The sequence below is a fragment of the Phacochoerus africanus genome, chromosome 4 (assembly GCF_016906955.1).
Source record: "Phacochoerus africanus isolate WHEZ1 chromosome 4, ROS_Pafr_v1, whole genome shotgun sequence".
Classification (NCBI taxonomy): Eukaryota; Metazoa; Chordata; class Mammalia; order Artiodactyla; family Suidae; genus Phacochoerus; species Phacochoerus africanus.
In genome coordinates this window covers 2,375,813-2,393,079 of record NC_062547.1, presented here as the reverse complement: position 1 = coordinate 2,393,079, position 17,267 = coordinate 2,375,813, and the positions used below count along the sequence as shown (strand labels likewise).

General features: G+C 60.3%; 1 protein-coding gene across 4 annotated transcripts; it reads right to left on the bottom strand.

Moving 5' to 3' along the window:
• Positions 1-2,614: 2,614 nt before the first annotated feature.
• On the bottom strand, positions 2,615-16,790 carry DHCR7 (7-dehydrocholesterol reductase). Of its 4 annotated transcripts, none has more exons than XM_047775001.1 (9): positions 16,710-16,790; positions 13,569-13,763; positions 12,092-12,195; positions 11,306-11,528; positions 9,884-9,974; positions 9,127-9,340; positions 7,328-7,532; positions 6,588-6,719; positions 2,615-3,442 (listed from the first exon to the last, which is right to left on the bottom strand). In XM_047775001.1, exons 3-9 carry the CDS (start codon positions 12,187-12,189, stop codon positions 2,978-2,980), a joined length of 1,428 nt encoding a protein of 475 aa, XP_047630957.1. In that variant the 5' UTR covers positions 12,190-12,195; positions 13,569-13,763; positions 16,710-16,790; the 3' UTR covers positions 2,615-2,977. The 4 variants fall into 4 exon arrangements, with proteins under 4 accessions (XP_047630957.1, XP_047630958.1, XP_047630959.1 ...); XM_047775002.1 differs by having other exon boundaries at positions 16,689-16,753; XM_047775003.1 differs by lacking the exon at positions 13,569-13,763 and having other exon boundaries at positions 16,710-16,765.
• Positions 16,791-17,267: the final 477 nt, after the last annotated feature.

Below are 17,267 nucleotides of genomic sequence, written 5' to 3'. Positions count from 1 at the left end.
TACACAAGCCTCCAACCCTCCCCCGTATCCTGGGACCAGGAACCGGCCGGCATGGGCAGGTCTGTCTGTGGGTCCCCGAGGAAGCGCCAGTGTCAGACACCAAATATCTGGAAACCACATCTGTCCCCTCCCTGCCCCCCTGCCGCTGTGGTCTCCCCAGGCGACGCCCAGGGCAAGCTTTTCAAATCTTTCCTAGTAGGTTTGGAGAGCTGAGCGTGGCTTAGTGGAATGAGCGTGACCCGCCTGCGAGCATGTGGCATAGACTTATGTCCTGACGTTGGAACCACTCACCTGGGCCTCTCACCCAGAGAACCTGGCTGTGTCACCGTCTGGCCTGCCCTCTCGTGATCCAAAAATAACACCCACTTCCAGACAAAGCAGCACCAAGGGCTGGAGGAACAGCCCAGGCCTCTGTCCCTCCTGGAACAGCTCTCGCTGGAGACCACAGTGAAGCCAAGCCCATCCCTGTTGAAACCATCCCCCTGCCACCCCCCACATCAGCCGCACCAGGCACAGAGGTGAAGTTCTGGGCTCCGGCCTCCTGGTCTGGAGAGGGGGTGATAGGCTCCATCCTCAGGCAGAGGGGCTGAGCGAGGGCAGCTCCACCTGCCAGACTGCGCAGGGCACCTGCCTCGCTGTGTTTGCTCAGCACACTGGACAAATCAGACCCAACGGCAGTCCAGCTCCGAGACTGCAGCACAAACAAACAAAGCTTTAGCCAATCCAAGGCTTGAACTTGGAGCTCTCCCAGGAAATCAGCATGAGGAACCTTATCGCAGAAAAAGAATAATCCCCCACATTCTTCAACAGGGATGCCGAGGCCAGGAGAGGGAGCCACCTGCTCACGGCCGCACAGCTGAAGGGGCGGGGAAGCCAGGGTCTGAAATCACCACCACCCTCCAGCCTCCTGAAAATGAATTCGGCCAGCACTTGGGAGGAAATGGTGGGGTCCCTCAGGGTCCCCCGGGGAGTTCCCGGCTCTGGTCTGGAACTGAATCACCCGTGTGGCTGGTGCAAATACAGACACCCAGGAAACCCTTTCACGCGTGAGCTCCCGTGGGCAGGGGTGGGCACCAGTGCTCAAAACTACAGCTCTGGAAGTTCCTGTTGCGGCTCAGTGGGTCGAGAACCTGACTAGCCCCCACGAGGACACGGGGCCATCCCTGGTGTGGCCATGAGCTGTGGTGTGGGTCACAGACCCCACGTGGCTGTGGCTGTGGTGCAGGCTGGCAGCTACAGCTCTGATTCAACCCTTAGCGTGGGAACCTCCATATGCCACGGGTGCAGCCCTAAAAAGGAGGGGGACACAAAACACTATAGCTTTGAAGCTGAGAGGGCCCAAGCTCTGACACCCTCCAGCGGTTCCGGGGGCGGCCTCTCTGCTCAACCGGTTCCACCCTGAACAGGGATGGGTCTGCCCTAAACTCTCCCACCCTGCCAGGGGCAGGGCACCGGCTCCCAGCCTTCCGCCCTCGTTTCCTCCAGCCGGAGGCACGCCTAGAGCCGTCTCTCTGGTTTCTCCTTCACTTGCTGAGAGCACGTGGCCAAGCTGGGATTTCTTCCTTTGGCAGACACAGTGGATTCTTACACCCAGCCCAAGCGCACCCCCAGACGGCCGGCGCCAGGGGAAGCACGGGCCCTCCCCTGGACCCCACGGTGGGTACCCAGAGCCTGGGGGTGGCACCCAGGCATCTGATCCACATTCCCTGGGCTCCCCTTTGCACCCCAGGAACTGAGCCATGTCCACGGTCAAGCCCCATCGGGAGTCTACCGCACACAACCTGAACAGTGAATGTTTGCTTTTTTTCCTCTGCTTTTTGGGGCCACACCCGCGCGTATGGAGGTCCCCAGGCTAGGGGTGGACTCGGAGCTGCAGCCGGCAGCCTACACCACAGCCACAGCCACACAGGATCCAAGCTGGTTCTGTGACCTACACCACAGCTCAAAGCAACATTGGATCCTCAACCCACTGAGCGAGGCCAGGGATCGAACCCGTGTCCCCATGAATACTAGTCGGGTTTGTCAATGCTGAGCCACAGCAGGAACCCCAATAAAGCATTTTGTAATCAAGGTATGTACTCTGTCTTTTAAGACAGTGCTATTTCGTAGTGAGACGCGTACAGAGTCGTGTAAACTTTGTGCTTAGATGCACTGGGAAGCCACACACTCCTGCAACTTGCTTCATCGCTTTCTTTGCTTTACTGGGGCGGGGGGGTGGGGGGGGTCTGCGTTCCAACCTGCGGCGTTTCCCAGGTACGTACATCTCAACAAAGAATCGTGAGCCCCACGAGGGCGCCAACGTCTAAAGAGAGCTGTCAGGACCCCATGCGACTTGAGGAGGGTGCCCAAGATAAGAAAATACGTGGAGGCCCCCCCAACTGCCTGAGGCTGGGGCTCAGGTCCCCTCGGGGACGCCTGGGCGCGGCCCCTGGACGGTGGCCACGTTCCCTGGGTTTCCTGGCAGAGGCTGTGGAAGAGCCAGGCCCGGGAGCCGCCCCGTCCTCGCACCGCGTCCCTCGGGGCCCTCTGCTGGCAGAAGCGCGCGGCGCCCACGCGGAGGAGCGAGGCAGAGGGTGTCCGGAGCTGAAAGGCAGGCAACCGAGCACCCGCGCCCTCGTGTGCCCACCTCCACTTTATTCAGCAAGAGGCCAGGACAGGACTGACCTGGGGCTGGCGGGCGTCCCCTTCCGTGAGACACCTGCTGTCTGGGTGGCGGAGGGCTCAGGCCCCCAGACAGAGAAGAAGTCAGTGGCATGCCAGGCACACCGGGCCATCCCAGGGGACCGGGCCACCGTCCCGCGCGGGGGACACGGCGCAGAAAACCGGTCCCTTCTGCTGGTGACAAGGCAGTGGTGTCTCGACCCTCAGGACCAGGGCTGGGCTCTCCCCGTGGCAGAGGAAGGACACTGAGGCTCCTGGAGGGCGGAGCCGGGAGGCCCCCAGCAGCCCCGGCCCCGGGGCGCCTCCCTCCGGCCCTTCAGAAGATGCCGGGCAGCAGGCGGTAAGGCACGGCGGCCGTGTAGCGCTCCCAGTCCCGGCCGTACTTGTTGGCACAGCGGTGCTCGTCCCGCAGGCAGCGGTGGGTCAGCAGGATGCCCATGTAGATGATGTAGAAGTAGGGCAGCAGGTGGCCGCCGCCGCAGGCCAGGCAGTACGCCAGGCTGCCCAGCAGGTCGCCCGTGTAGTTGAAGTGGCGGGCCACGCCCCAGAAGCCGGACACCAGCAGCTTGCTGTGGTGCTTCTGGCCGTCAGCCGACGTGTAGGAACACTCGATGACCTGGGGCTTCCGGCCCCAGATCAGGCAGCGCCCGTCCGTGCGACGAAACAGGTCCTTCTGATGGTTGGCCATCCGGAAGATGTAGTAGCCCAGCAGGCCCATCAGCAGGACGCCCACGGCGTAGGGGGTGGACAGCTGCACGGGGTGGTAAACCAGGTACAGACCCTGCGGGGGAGAGGGCAGAGGGTAGGCACGGCCTCGTCCGTGGAGCGAGTGGGTCCCTGGGCTCAGGCGCACGGCCTGGGTTCAAAGCCCAGCTCTGCCCCTGCCCCGCTGCCCAGCCAGGCCCTGCCTCCCTCTTCCACAAATAGAAGCACCTGCCTCAGAGGGTCGAGGCGGGATCAAAGGAGTAAATACACAAATTTGTGCGTCTGCCGACTTATCTGGCCACCTTTCCATCTGTCCATCTATCTGCACACGTACACACAGACGCACACGGCAACATGTAGCATACGTGGAAAAGACACAACACTTCCAAAATTAAAAAAAAAAGACACAACATTTTCATAAAATACAGAGCATAATTTTCCTTTGATATCATTTGCATGTACTGGAAAATGAATGTATCATACATTCATTTTAATAATTCGTTTTATTTTCTGTCTATCATACAAGCTATAAAATATGTAACATATATTGTATAATGTATATAAAATACCATTTGAATGTACTATCGTGACAGTTAATTCTGTGTGTCACGCTGGCCAGGCTATAGGACCCAGCTACCTGGTCAAACATTAGGCTCGTTGCTATGAAGGCATTTTTTACTTTTTTATTTTTGGGGGCAGTGCTCGCAGAAGCTCCTGGGCCAGGGACTGAACCCAAGCCACAGCAGCGACCTGAGCTGCAGCAGTGACAACGCCGGACCGCCAACCACCGGCCCATTAGGGCCTGCATGAAGGAACTTTTTAGAAGCGATTGACAATTCCAGCCAGACTGAGGGAAGCTGATCACTTTCCACAGCAGAGATGGGCCTCGTCGGATCAGGGGAAGGCTTTACAAATAAAAGAACCTGCGGAACAAGGGTGGACTCCACCAGCAGGGCAGGTGGCCTTCAGACCCAGCTACGAGGTCCACTCTTCCTTGGTCCCCAGCCTGCTGGCTGCCCTGCAGACTCTGGACCTGACAGGACCACAATCAGATTACACACACACACACACACACACACACACTCACACGGGTGCATATATGTGCTCTATTGCTATTGCTCTGCGTGCCTGGAAAACGGAGGTCACGGAATCAGGGGACAGAGGGCCCGCAACCAGCCAGGAGGAGAAAGGGGCCCAGAGGATCCGGGTGGGGGCCAGAGCCAGGAACCGGCGCCCCCCAGCCCCAGCCTCTTCCCCTCGACACTGCTGGCCTCCGCCTTTTCGGGGTTCTCGCTTCGGGATGCTGCTCGGGGCACTCAGCCAGCTGACACCCGCCTCGGCATCGTGAGCTGCGGGACCGGCTGGGACCCCTCCCCGCCTCGCCCACGCGCATCCTGGGCGGCCTCCAGGCTTCTCAGAGCAGCTCTCTCTGTTGTGGCAGAGCCTGTTGTCACGGGCCACCCCCACTCCCGGCTCCCCTCAAGGGCCCCGAACAGGTCCTTCCTCGGTCCCTGCACCTCCCATTAGCTTATAAAACGAGCAGGGGGCTTCTGGCCAGCCTTTCTAGTGCTGCCCTACACAGGAGCCCGCACCCCTCAGAGGAAAGCAGGGTGTGTTTCGAGCTGGGAGGGGTCGGGGAGGGGGGCCTCGTCCCCGTCCCCGGCTCCGTGTGGCACACAGCACATGGCAAGGGCAGGAATGAAGCCACCCAGCCCGGCGTGAGTCACCAGACCCAGCCCCAACCAAGGTGGCACCTGCCCTGATTTTTCAGAGATGCTTGGGGATGGGCTCAAGGCCCTCTACCCTGGCTAGTGGCCGACCCCGAGGTACAAACCCAAGTCCCTCTGGCACCCCCCCGCCCTGGCCAGGTTTCTACCCTCGACTCTGCGACACGTGCCGAGGCTCTCCTGGGGACCCAGCCTGATGTGCCACTCGTGGGAGCGTCACCCAGAGCTGGTGACCTCCCCACCCCCGCCTCCCATCCTCCTCTCTCGGGCATGCTCCCCCTTCTAGGCCTCCCGCCCCCAACCCCAGACACACCCTCCAGCAGCTCTTGCACAATAGGTACAGGGCAATGCTAGACTCTCTGCCCGGCCAGGCTTCCTGTAACCCCCATGTCCTGCGTCCCAGTCGCCCCCAACTCTCTGGTGCTTTAAATGTTCTGCTCTGCTCCCGTGGGCCCCCCCCCCCCCCCCCCCGCCGCCCGACATACCCCGCCTCCCGCTATGAGGACCACGTATGCTAGTCCCCCTTTCTGGAAGATTCTCACCCCCAGATCCATCGCGCTGCTCTCAGCCTGGCTGTGGCTGCCCGGGGTTGCCCTGAGGCTGGAGGCTCCTCCTTGGGCCTCTCCCAGGTGTCGGCACCCCATTTCCTGTCACGCAGCCCCCGCCCTGGGCTGCCTGTGTCATGACCTCTCCCCAAGCCATGCTCTCCCAGAGGGCAGGGCTCACCCACGTCTCCTCCACCTGTGCGCACAGACGCTCCGGGATTTAAGGGGAAAACCAGGGTGGGAGAGAAGGGCTGGGACCCTCCCGGATTTGAATCCATAGCCACGGACACATGCCTCCATCTGCCTGGTTCTCCCAAGTCATTTCTTCCGGCCCAAAGCCAAAGCTCAGTGTCACCTTCCTCTCTCAGTCCTATGGGCTGAGCTGCATCTCCCTCAAATTCATGTACTGAAGCCCTAACCCCCCAGCTCCCCACTGTGTGAGTGTATTTGGAGGTGAGGCCCCTAAAGAGACGAATAAGCTCAGGTGAGGTCACAGGGGTGGGGCCCCGATCCCGCAGGACCGGGGTCCTTAGAGGCAGAGGAGGTCGGGACACAGACACACGCAGAGCGACGGCCCTGCGAGGACACGGGGCGCAGACGGCCGTCCACACGCCCAGGAGACAGGCCTCGGGAGGGACCAGCCCTGCCCACCCCTGGGGCTCGGACGCCAGCCTCCAGGATGGGGGACAACTACTGTCTACTGTTTGGGCTGCCCAGGCCGTGCTGTTTGTTACGGCCGCCTGCTCTGACTCACACACGAAGCCTTCTCTTCTTTCTAGAAGCAAAGGAACAGCCTCACTTCTCCAGGTTCCGGCCCCACGATAGACACGCGGGCGAGGACAAGGCCCTCGTGTGCGCTGCCGTGTCTGCTCAGAGGGCAGGGCTGTGCGCGCCTGGGGACCTGACAGCGGAGGGCCCTGCGTCACGGGGGCTCGGCGCCCGCGCTCACCTGCAGCGTATAGAGGTACGGCAGCCAGACGCAGTCCCCCCAGCCCAGGTACCACCCGAAGTGGTCGTGGCAGATGTCAATGGTTTTCAGGTACCAGGTCTCGTTCCAGAAGAAGTCCAGCACATAGATGGCCTGCAAAACAGGAACGGCCGTGCACAGACCGTGGGCCCTGGCGGGCACTCTCAAAAAATCCCCAGTGGACTGGGGCCGCGGGGGACTGTCCCTGAGCTCTGGTGACAGGCACCCACGGGGCTGCTCCTGCACGTCCTGCCACGCCTGGGACACCGGGGGAGGTGGGTAGGGCGGGACAGAGTCCCTGTCCTCAGAGCCTGCCGTCCGAAATGACCCGATGTTGGAAATTGGGGTACCCAGCCACACCCTGGACGCTGGTGTCCAGGGCTGGGATCTGGGGGCACAGAGACGGCTCAGGGTGCCAGGGCTCGGGACGGGGTCCTCCAGAGACGCCGGGGCCGTGTGGCCAGGACCACGGACACCGAGCTGCTAACAGGCGTCCCCGGGAAAGAGGTCGTGGGCCGCTCGAGTCTCCAAGGCCAGCACCACCCCCAGCAGGCTGGGACACAACTCCCTGGCCTCGTGCTCCCTCGTCAGCTGCCGAGATCCTGGGACGGGCCCGCCTCCCGTCTCAAGGGGCGGACTCTGGCCTTTCGAAAACGATCCCGTTTCGGGGCCTCCCCTGTGCCCGGCGGGCGTCGGAGCGTCCAGCCCCTTCGGCCACAGACCTGCAGGACGTTGACCAAGACCATGGAGTTGGTGACGTGGCCGTGGAGCTGCTGCTGCTTGGCCGCGAAGGACAGGTTGATGAGGGTCCAGGCGACGATTCCGGGGCGCCCATTGAAGAAGAGCTTGAAGTCAAACCACTTCCCGATGCGGGGGTTGAACTCAATGCCCATCATGTAGTTGTAGAAGAAATTGCCCGTGAACTTGCTTCAAACAGAAATCACAGATGCATCCCGTGAGCGAGAGCCTCTCCCCACAAGCGGCCTACCTGGCTTGAAGGATGCAGGTGCTCAGCCCGGCCCGGGGACCGCGGGCCCGGGGGAGATGACCAGGGGAGGCCAGCCGTGAGCCGCCGGACCGGGCAGGCAGAGGCCGCGTCCGCCTCCCCGCTTCCCCGCAGCCTCGGTACCTGACTCCGCGTTCGGCTCTGGCCTCTGAGCTGCTCGCTCTGCTCCAGGGAAGGCGGGAAGGCCGTGCCTGGGCTGGACTCCCTCCCCGCTCCCGGCACAGCACAGGTGAGCTGCCCGACTGGCTCACTTGGATGGAGATTTTACTCCGAGGGATTCACAGGGATCCTGCGCCTCCCTGGGCCAGCGAAGTTAGAAGCGATGCCAACGCAGAGGTGAAAAAAAAAGTGCCCTGCTCAGAGCCAGGCGCCCGGCTCCATCCCGCGCCGGGACGTTCCTCACCTTTGCTGCCCTGGTTACCTGACCCCCAGCCTCTCTGGGGGACCAGGGACTCGGCCACCATAAGCCAGGGGAGACCCTCATTGAGCACAGCCTGCTGGACGTACACAGGGGTCTCTGGGCTAATTAGACACAGATTTGCATGTCCATTTCCCTCCGTCAGGACAAGGAGAAAGAAGCAAAATACTACAAAGTCACCAACTCCACAAGAGCTGATGGTGGAGCAGAGAAAACGACTCCCGTGGGCCGTGGAAGACCAGCCTCAGTACTGGATCACCGCACAGGCTCCAAGGACCATCCTGAAAACACATTTCCTAGGAGGCGCTGTAACAGTTAAAGGGAGCAGCCCTTTGTTTTCATTTGGATCCAAAACTAACAGGCAAGCACCCCAGGAACAGGAATCTCGTTCCCGCCGAAAGCCCTGCTGCCTATACCTGTCCCACAGGAGGAGCCCAGCAAACATGTGCTGATGAACAGAGGGGTGGAGAACGGTGGGGAGGGAGCGACGGGGGGTCAGCGGATGGATGGGTGGACGACGGATGCGTGAATGGGCTGGCTGGGGGATGGGCAGGCACATGCATGGATGGCTGGGCGGGCAGATGGACGGATGGGTGGGTGAGTGGGCGGATGGGTGGATGGATGGGCGGATGGGTGGATGCAGGAATGGGCTGGCGGGGGGATGGATGGGCGGGGGGATGGAGAGGTGGACGGATGGCTAATGAGAACGGCCAAGGCTGCATGAGAACGGACACCATCCGCTAGGACTCTCCCTGGAAAGCTGTTCCATTAAAGCCACTGAGATGACAGGACTCCTGGCGAAGGTAGTTTCAGGCGGCTCGGAGGTTCCGGAGCAAGAGGAAATGGGCTGCCCCCGCCCCCGGCCAGAGGCTGCCTCTCCTGCCCTCCTGACAGCCCTGAGGGTACAGCTCAGCCACCTTCGACTGCAGAAGGAGCCCCCGGACGTTTAGAAAGGATATGGCCCTGAGCCCGCCGAGCTCTGTTAAGCTCCTCCTTCAGGGAGGCTCCGTGCTCAGGGCGCTCTGCCTCCCAGGCCAACCCAACAGAAAAAGGCACCCACTCTCCATCTAGGGCTGCACCGGCCGCTGAGGACGCACCAGTCTCGGGCGTCGGTGGGGAAGCAGTAGCCCTTGATCATGGCGAAGGTGGAGACGGCGTAGCCCAGGATGTTGGCGCACCACAGCAGCGGGATCCAGTTGTCGAAGATGATGGTGGGGGAGAACCAGGAGAGGACGTGGGAGTTAGCGAGCCACAGCAGGTGGGTGATGAGCCAGGCCTGCAGGCCGTTGATCTGATACTTGTTGACCACTCCTGCGGGGAAGAGTCAACGGCAACGGTTTGCCCGGCTCTCGCGGCTCCTGGCTCGGGTCCCGGTCCAGGGTCCCCCGGACTCCAGCCCCGAGAGTCAGGCAGCTGCCACCGCCACTCGGGCCCCCAGGGCCACACCTCACACTGTCCCCAGGGACTGACTGCGCCTGCTGGCTGAGTCCTTGGAAGGGGGAGAGGGCCCCGTGGTACCCGGCGGGGCCTCGGCAGCCTCCCTGCGGGACCAGGACCTCTCTGTGGCCGGGGGCGGGGTCTCAGGGACTGGATCAGGCACCGCCAAGGCTCCCTGAACCGAAAGCCCTCCCCCCCCTCCCCGCAAGGTGCCCCCCGGGGACTCAGAGTTCCCACAGGGCAGACACTCCGTGGCCCCAGCGACACCATCAGCGTGGGGCGGGAGTACCCCAATCCCTTACTGGGAGTGTGATCTGCAACTCGCTTCCGGGATGGCCCCGGGATGTGCAAACTCCCCGGCAGTTTTCATTTTGTCAGTGGGCAGAAGCAGCCCGCTGCTGTTCGGGGCCCGGTTACCTGCGGGAGTCACGGCGCCCTCCTGCACGCCGCCCACGTAGCCCGGCAGAAACTTATGGCAGAAGTCAGGGAGCAGCATGTACAGGAGCACCTGCGACACAGATGTGCAGCGAGATGGCCCGGGAGCAGCAGCGCCGGGCTCTGCTTCCGCCCATCCCGGCCCGACGCGGGTGACGGGTGGTCGAGGGGGAGGATCCCCGCACGCGGCCGCCTGTTGCTGCCTGAAGACCCTGCAGCTCTGGGAGCTCCGGCTGCAGGCCGACGGCGGGCTCCGAAGGGAGCCCTGATCGGGACGCGGCGAGCCCCAAAGCCGGCTCCCCACAGGGCGGCCCCCGGCCTCAGGAGAACCCACAAGCTCACGGACCACATAATTCATCCTTTCAGAGCGGAGACTTCTAGGGTGCTCCGTGCACTCCCTAGCACCGTGATTCCAGAACACTCCCATCACCCCAAAAGGGAGCCCCAGGCCCATCAGCAGGCCCTCCCCGCGGCCCGCCTACAGCCCCTGACAACCCCGAACCACTCCCTGTCCCTGGGGTTTGCCTGCCCTGGGCTTTTCGCATCAACGGAATCAGACAGGATGGGTCCTTCACCGAGCGTGTTCTCCTGGTCCCTCCAGGCTGCCCCTGCGTCAGAGCGCGTCACTCAGAGGGCAGGCCGCCGTGGGTGTGGACCTCCATCTGGAGCCACTCCCCGGTCGACGCACACGTGGGTGCTTCCACCTCTAGGCCACTGTGACCCCTGCTGCTCCGCATCACTGTTTAACCCAAAGGGACCAAGAGATCTGAAATGAGGGGGGGTCTGAAGGCCCAAAGCTGGGACTCTGGGGAGAAACGGTTGACAGCGGTCAGAGCCTGCCTCCAGGGCAGCAAGACCCAATGGCAGGGGTGGGGGGTTCATCTCGGCACCGTCTCCCTGGAAACGTCCCAGGTTCAGATAATAAACCACACTGCCTGTTCTCAGTTCATGATGCAGACAGCCTTCCGGGGAACCCCTGGGGGGTAGGCCGGTGGGGTCACAGCAGAGCCGACGCCGTCCTTGGCCAGGCCTGTGCAACCACCTGCTGGGGACACAGCCTTGGCTTTGCTCAGTGGCGTCTCTTGCACCCGAGAGCGGCCCTTTGGGGCTGGACGTGCCTTCTGCGGGCTACCCGAGGATAAGCCTCCCTGATGGCCAGGCCCTCCCGCCCTCCACGGGCTCGGCTTCCTGCTCAGTGCGCCGCCCCAACCTCGGTGTGCTGGACACTGAAATGCTGCCCAGGGCCCTGGATCTGGAGACGCAGCCAAGTCCACCAGGCTGCAGGCGATGTCTGCTGGGTCCCGGGGACGAGGATGCCAACCTGAGCCAGGACCCCGCCCCAGACCAGGGGCCAGGCCATCTCGGCAGGACGGAGCCCTGACCACGGGGGCCGGGAGGGCTGACCTGGAACGTGACCCACGCCGTGTAGAGCTGGGCCGCGGTCCTTGTCACAGGTGGCGTCTTGGCCCAGATGTCGGAGAGTCGCGCCCGCCCGGTGGCGATGTCGCCCAGGGGGGCGGTCAGGGAGCAGCCGTACTGGTCGCAGGCCATGATGAAGTAGTAGACGATGAAGGGGGCGCACAGCAGCAGGAAGATGATGCTCGCCAAGGAAAACCAGTCCACCTCCCTGCGGGCCGGACGGCAGTGGTCACGCGGGGCCCGACGGCCCTGACCTCACACACAGCACGCTCTGTGCCCTGTGCAAACCAGCCGGCACCTCCCGGGACTGTCGGCTGGTGGTGCCAAGGCCCCGGCTGCCGGAGGGAGGCATCCACATACACACGTGCACGCTCCACTGTGAGTATCCCAAAGGCCAAGGACCCGGGGGCACCCGCAGAAAGCCCAGGGTCCCAAGACACAGATGCAGAAGGACCTCACAACCCACGTGGCCAGAGGCTTCCCGTTCCGGGCCATGGGGTCATCCACCCAGATCCCCACTGCTCCATGGCCCGAGAACCATGACCTTGATGTCCTTACACAGTACAAGGTACAAGGACACCAGCCATCTTCAAAGTTAGGTTTTAGGTTCTCCTTCTAATTCCTTACTTCATAAAAGGGGAAACGGCTCCTAAGGAGAGTCTTGCTGATAAAGAGAATTTTTTTTAATAGGTTCATGAAATCCCAAAGGCCGGCACCCTCTCGCTAAGACCCCCTTTCACTGTCTAGCTGGGAAGACAGGTGAGAGCTTACCAGGCACGGCCCCACTGCCCCTGAGTGGCAGCACTGCCATTGCTGACACCGCCAAGACTCTTGGTTTTAGGAGTGCCGGGCTGGGATTTGGCAGCCATTGGGACCTGAGGAAAGAAGACACCCTGCTTAGATCATCCGTGAAGAACAGACACCACACCTCCCGGCCACGACTCACGGGCCCCACAGGGCTGGCCTCCTTCAATCCCTTCTCCCAGCCTTGTCCCAGGAGAAGAGGAATGGAAATAATACATTTTGTTGTGTTACAGTGTGTAGAAAAATTATTGATATGTATGATGGCTCCTTTAGAACCTGCAGGAACGTATCAGTGACAGATGCATAGAAACCTCAGCATGTCGAAAAAGTGAGGCAACCACAAACTCCGGGAAAAACAAAAAGCCATTCAAGGGGGGAGAAAGAAACAAACCATCGTTACAGTACCTGACGTGGCTTAACAGTAAGTAATAATAACTTTGCCAGAACCTTGTAACTCTGGTTATTGACTGACTTCAGAAGGCCATGTGTAAGCTGGGAGTGGTAAAAGTGAATTATTTAGAAATAAGAAGGTAACAGCAACACGGAAGTAGCTAAAAGAGTGAAAAGTATTTGCCTCTGGGAAGTGAGGCTATGGGATGAGGTAGGGAATGGATTATTTTATGCATAAGCCTTTTAACACTGCTTTTGTTTTAAACATAAACATGAATTACTTCATTACAAATGTATTCATTTTAAAAAGGTCAAAGGTGAAGGGCATTTTCATTATAGCCGTATCCCTTAATTTAATTTACACAGGTGAGTTTATGCAGCATCTGTGATGTGCACGGCAGGTTCAAGAGTTCTTTATGGGCAGGGAGCACCCACCTGTACAGCCATGAAACCCAGAGTACAGAGCCTGGTGCATGGCAGGTGCTCTGATCTAACATGCTGGAAAACTGCAAAAGCACCCGAAATGCATAGGCTGAGAAAGAACTGAGTATGGAAAAGCCAAACAGAGAAGGCTGCCAAAGGAAGAAAGGATACATTCTAAGGATTAAAATAAGCCCAAGCAATTATTTTAAGCTTATGACAGAGTTCGTTCAGCCAGGAGTCACCTCTCTGTCACAAGCACTTAATTTTTAATAAATGTGCTAAGGAGAAGGAGGTGTTCTGGGTGTCTTTTTTTTTTTTTTTTTGCTTTTTAGGGCCACACCTACGGCATATGGAGGTTCCCAGGCTAGGGGTCGAATTGGAGCTACAGCTGCCGGTCTACACCACAGCCATGGCAACACAGGATCTGAGCGCATCTGTGACCTACCCCACAGCTCACGGCAACACTGGATCCTTAATCCCCGAGCGAGGCCAGGGATCGAACCCGCAACCTCATGGTTCCTAGTTGGGTTCACTTCCACTGCGCCACGACGGGAACTCTTGTCATTCTTTTTTTTCCCTTAAGAATCAGACAGGGGTTGAGGTGGACGGCCGCGGGAGCAGCTGCCTTTACCTTTTCAAAGCTGAGAAGCTGCTGCCTTCCTCGTGAGCCGCAGTGCTGAGAGATACACACCTCCAACCTCGTCCCCGTCCCCGGGGCTTTCGTGGCGGACGCAGATCCTCCCTCAGGAACCACCCTCTTTCAAGTCCCTAAGCTCTTACGCTCCACAAGGCCGGCTTGATCCTTTGCAACCCGCCGAGCAAAGCCCTGCAGGGGACGCAAAGAGGACAGAGGCACTTAGGGAGGTGCAGGAAGATAAGAACCCAAACAACATTTTCTCGAGGCTCTCGGTGGGAACCAAGTGAGAGGTACAAGCTCCGTGCCTGGGCACCTGCCACAAGGCAGTCTCATCACCCAGCCTCTCTGCCGGGCACCCACAGGGCCTGCCAAATAGAAAGGACTCCTTGCCAACAGGTGGAGCTGGATGGAGTTCTCCACGGAGGCATTGCCTTGGAGATGAGCCGTATCATGGCAGATACAAAGCTGACAGACAGCAATGAACCACAGGTGGCCTCTTTGCAGACGCACAGCAAAGCAGCCCAAGTGCCTGTGAAATGTCTCTACGGTCTGCCCCCCGGAGCTGGCACACGCCCCCTGCCTGTTCCCGGAGCCAGTGAGATCCCCAGGACTCAGGGCAGCCTTGACACTAACCTGGGCTCGGAGCCAGGCTCCCTGCAGGTGTGCTGGACCCAGGGAGATTCCTGAGTATCCTGAGGCATAAAAGCCCACACGCAAAAAGTTTGGTAATTGTTGCGAGAGCCGGACAGCCTGGCAAGTGACAGCTTGAGTGACCCCCGCCTCTCCCCTCCCGCACCCTAACTCCTGCTCCTATGCTTTCAACTTGCCAATAAAGAGTGAACCCAAGAAGCCCTAGACCCTCTCCCCCATGCCCCATAGAGGCAGAGCCCCAGGCCCACGGGCCCACCCTCTCTGCCCACAACCTGGCTGTGTGGCCACGGGCAGGCCGTGTACCCACAGGCCCCTCGACGTAATAAATCTGGTTCCTCGACGTTCCCTGGCGGGTTTTGCTGAAACCCACAATCACCACTAGGTGATCTAGCCACCAAGCGGCCCAGCAGGTGAGGTGTCTGCGGGGCTCCCCACAGTAAAGCAGGCCAGGCAGGAACCTCGGGCATCCCTGGCTGAGAACACCACCATGCACGGCCTGGGGCCCAGGCGGCAGATGGCTCAAGCCCTGTGCCAGCTCTTTTGGCACAGTGAAGCTTTAGTATTCAGAGATGCACCAGAGACCCTGGACCAGGGCAGGGAGGGGATGGCCCCGTGAACACCCAGGAGGCCTGATGTCACCATCAAGGTCGCCAGTTCTCAGCAGGAGCAGGTCCTGTTGCCAACATGTCCCCACTTGGAACTCAAACTGTGTGACCCTGAGCAGTTACTGACACGGGCTCAGCCTCAGGGTCAAGGACCAGAGCGGGGTGGGTTAGGTCCAGAGGCCACGGAGACCTTCACCCTGAGCCAGCAGCAACTTGGAGGAACTTCTCCTGGGACAGACACAGGGGGCAGAGTAAACACAGATGCTAGAACGTGCATTCCTGTTTGCTGTATACACCTGCAACATACTGGAAACAACGAAATGACCATTCAGAAGGCGATCAGAGAAGTAAAGACAGCGGAATATTCAGCCACGGCTCCGAAGAATGAGCTTAACATGGACAAAAGTTCCTGAACCCTGGAAGGAAATTCTTGAAACCCTGACCCCTAATTCTAAAGGATAAACTGCCGCTTCGACTCTAGGTACAGGGCTTCTGCTTCAAAAGCTGCAAAATACATACTCGCTTGGAATTAATCACCACAAGTTTAAATCACCGAACTTTTGCCCTGTAACCTCCAGACGGTCCCCCAAGCAACTTATCACAGGGGCACACCCCGTCTGCCTCCTCCTCTTTTTCTCCCAAAGTGATCTGCCTCCAAATTCTCTCTCAACCTTACTTCTTTGCCTTCTCTGATCCTCGCACACAGCGTTCCACGACAGAGAAGGACTACGTAAATTCGCTTTTTTTTTTTTTAAGCAGCAGTTCTGTAAAAGGATGTGATGAGAAGAATCCCAAGAATGAATTGTGCACGACTATTTCTGCGTTTTCGCCTTGCAAACCACCCTGGTTTTTCAGTGGAAAGTGCCCTGCAGGCGTGCTGACACCCATCCTCCCCTGGCCTGCTCCTGTCACCCCCAGGGGCCCCAGGGGGGAGCTTGGGCTGCGCAAGCAACACCTGGGGCCTCTGTGGCTCCCCCCAAGATTCTCAGCTCCCCCACCCAGTCATCCACTTCGAGAGAATAAACATGACTCTTCCAAATTCTACCAAAAAGGAGTTCGGAAGTGCCCTCAGACACAGCAGATGAGGCATTCCCGTCATGGCTCAGTGGTTAATGAATTTGACTAGGAACCATGAGGTTGAGGGTTCGATCCCTGGCCGCGCTCCGTGGGTTAAGGATCTGGCGTTGCCAGGAGCCGTGGTGTAGGTCACAGACACCGCTCGGATTCCGAGTTGCTGTGGCTGTGGGGTAGACCGGCAGCTGTAGCTCTGATTAGACCCCAGCCTGGGAACCTCCATATGCTGCTGGTGCGGCCCTAAAAAGACAAAAACAAACAAAAAGCCTTTTTCATAAAATGTCCAGGGAGGAAGCAACATATCATTACTTAAGTAAACAGGGAAGGTTGGAAAAGGAGAGAGGGCGCCTTTGGTCTTTTGTGAAAACGCTCCCTGCCCTGCATCGACGACCCCCCCACCCCACCCCCAATGAACCTATTCCCAGTAAAGCGGTTCAAAGTCTCCTGCTATTTGAGCCAAACTGAGGTGAGCAAAGACATTACAGTGCTTTTCAACAGAAAGTCGCATCCGCTCGCGTGGGCCACCCGAGGAAGGGACCCGCTAGACGGGCCCGGGCGGTACTCGCCTGGGTGCGCCCCGCCTCCCCCGGGGAGCTCCGGACCACCTGGGGACGGAGCATCCCGGAAGGGCCGTCTCCGGGGGACCCACCGGGTGCCTCTACACCTCCAGCCTCGGCTCACCTGCGCGCACCCACCCCCTGCCCCCCTGAGCACACATCTCCTCCTCGCCCGAGCCCGAGCCCCGCTCCACGCACATCCCACCCCGCGCCGGCGCGCCCCCCACCTGTGCCCCGGCCCTGCTCACCCGACCGCCTGGCTCGGCACCCGCCCGGACCCGCGCAGCCCCAGGCCTGTCGCCGCCCCGCCCCCAGGATGAGGTGTAGTGAGAGACCACCAATCGGAGGCAGGCCCTGTGCAGTCCGGCGCCCCCGCGCCCCCGGATTGGCCGCGGCGCCTCGCCCCACCCCCTGAGCCGACTCGAGCCACAGCGCGGGCCAGTCCGCAGCCGCCGGGCACGAGATTGACGGCCGAGGGCTGGCCCCGCGCCAGACCTCCCCGCGGGGGCGGGGCCCACCGACCTGGGAGCGCGGACCCGGCCGCTCGGCTCCTCCTGACCGGCGGTCCTGTGCCCGCTGCCGCGCATCCCAGCCTCAGTTTCCTCTTCTGCCAAAGGGGCTTCAAAGGCGCGCAGCAAACACGGAGCCGCTAGTTTCTAGGTGCCAGGTCCTCGGGAGCCCGCAAAACCAAATCCCTATTCTTGGGGCGCCCGTGGTGTTGGGGGAGGCAGTAATGAGTAAACTAACAACCAAGCAGGTGTGTAGAGTGTGTGGGGAGCAGTGTTGTTTAGGGGTGTAGGGAGGGC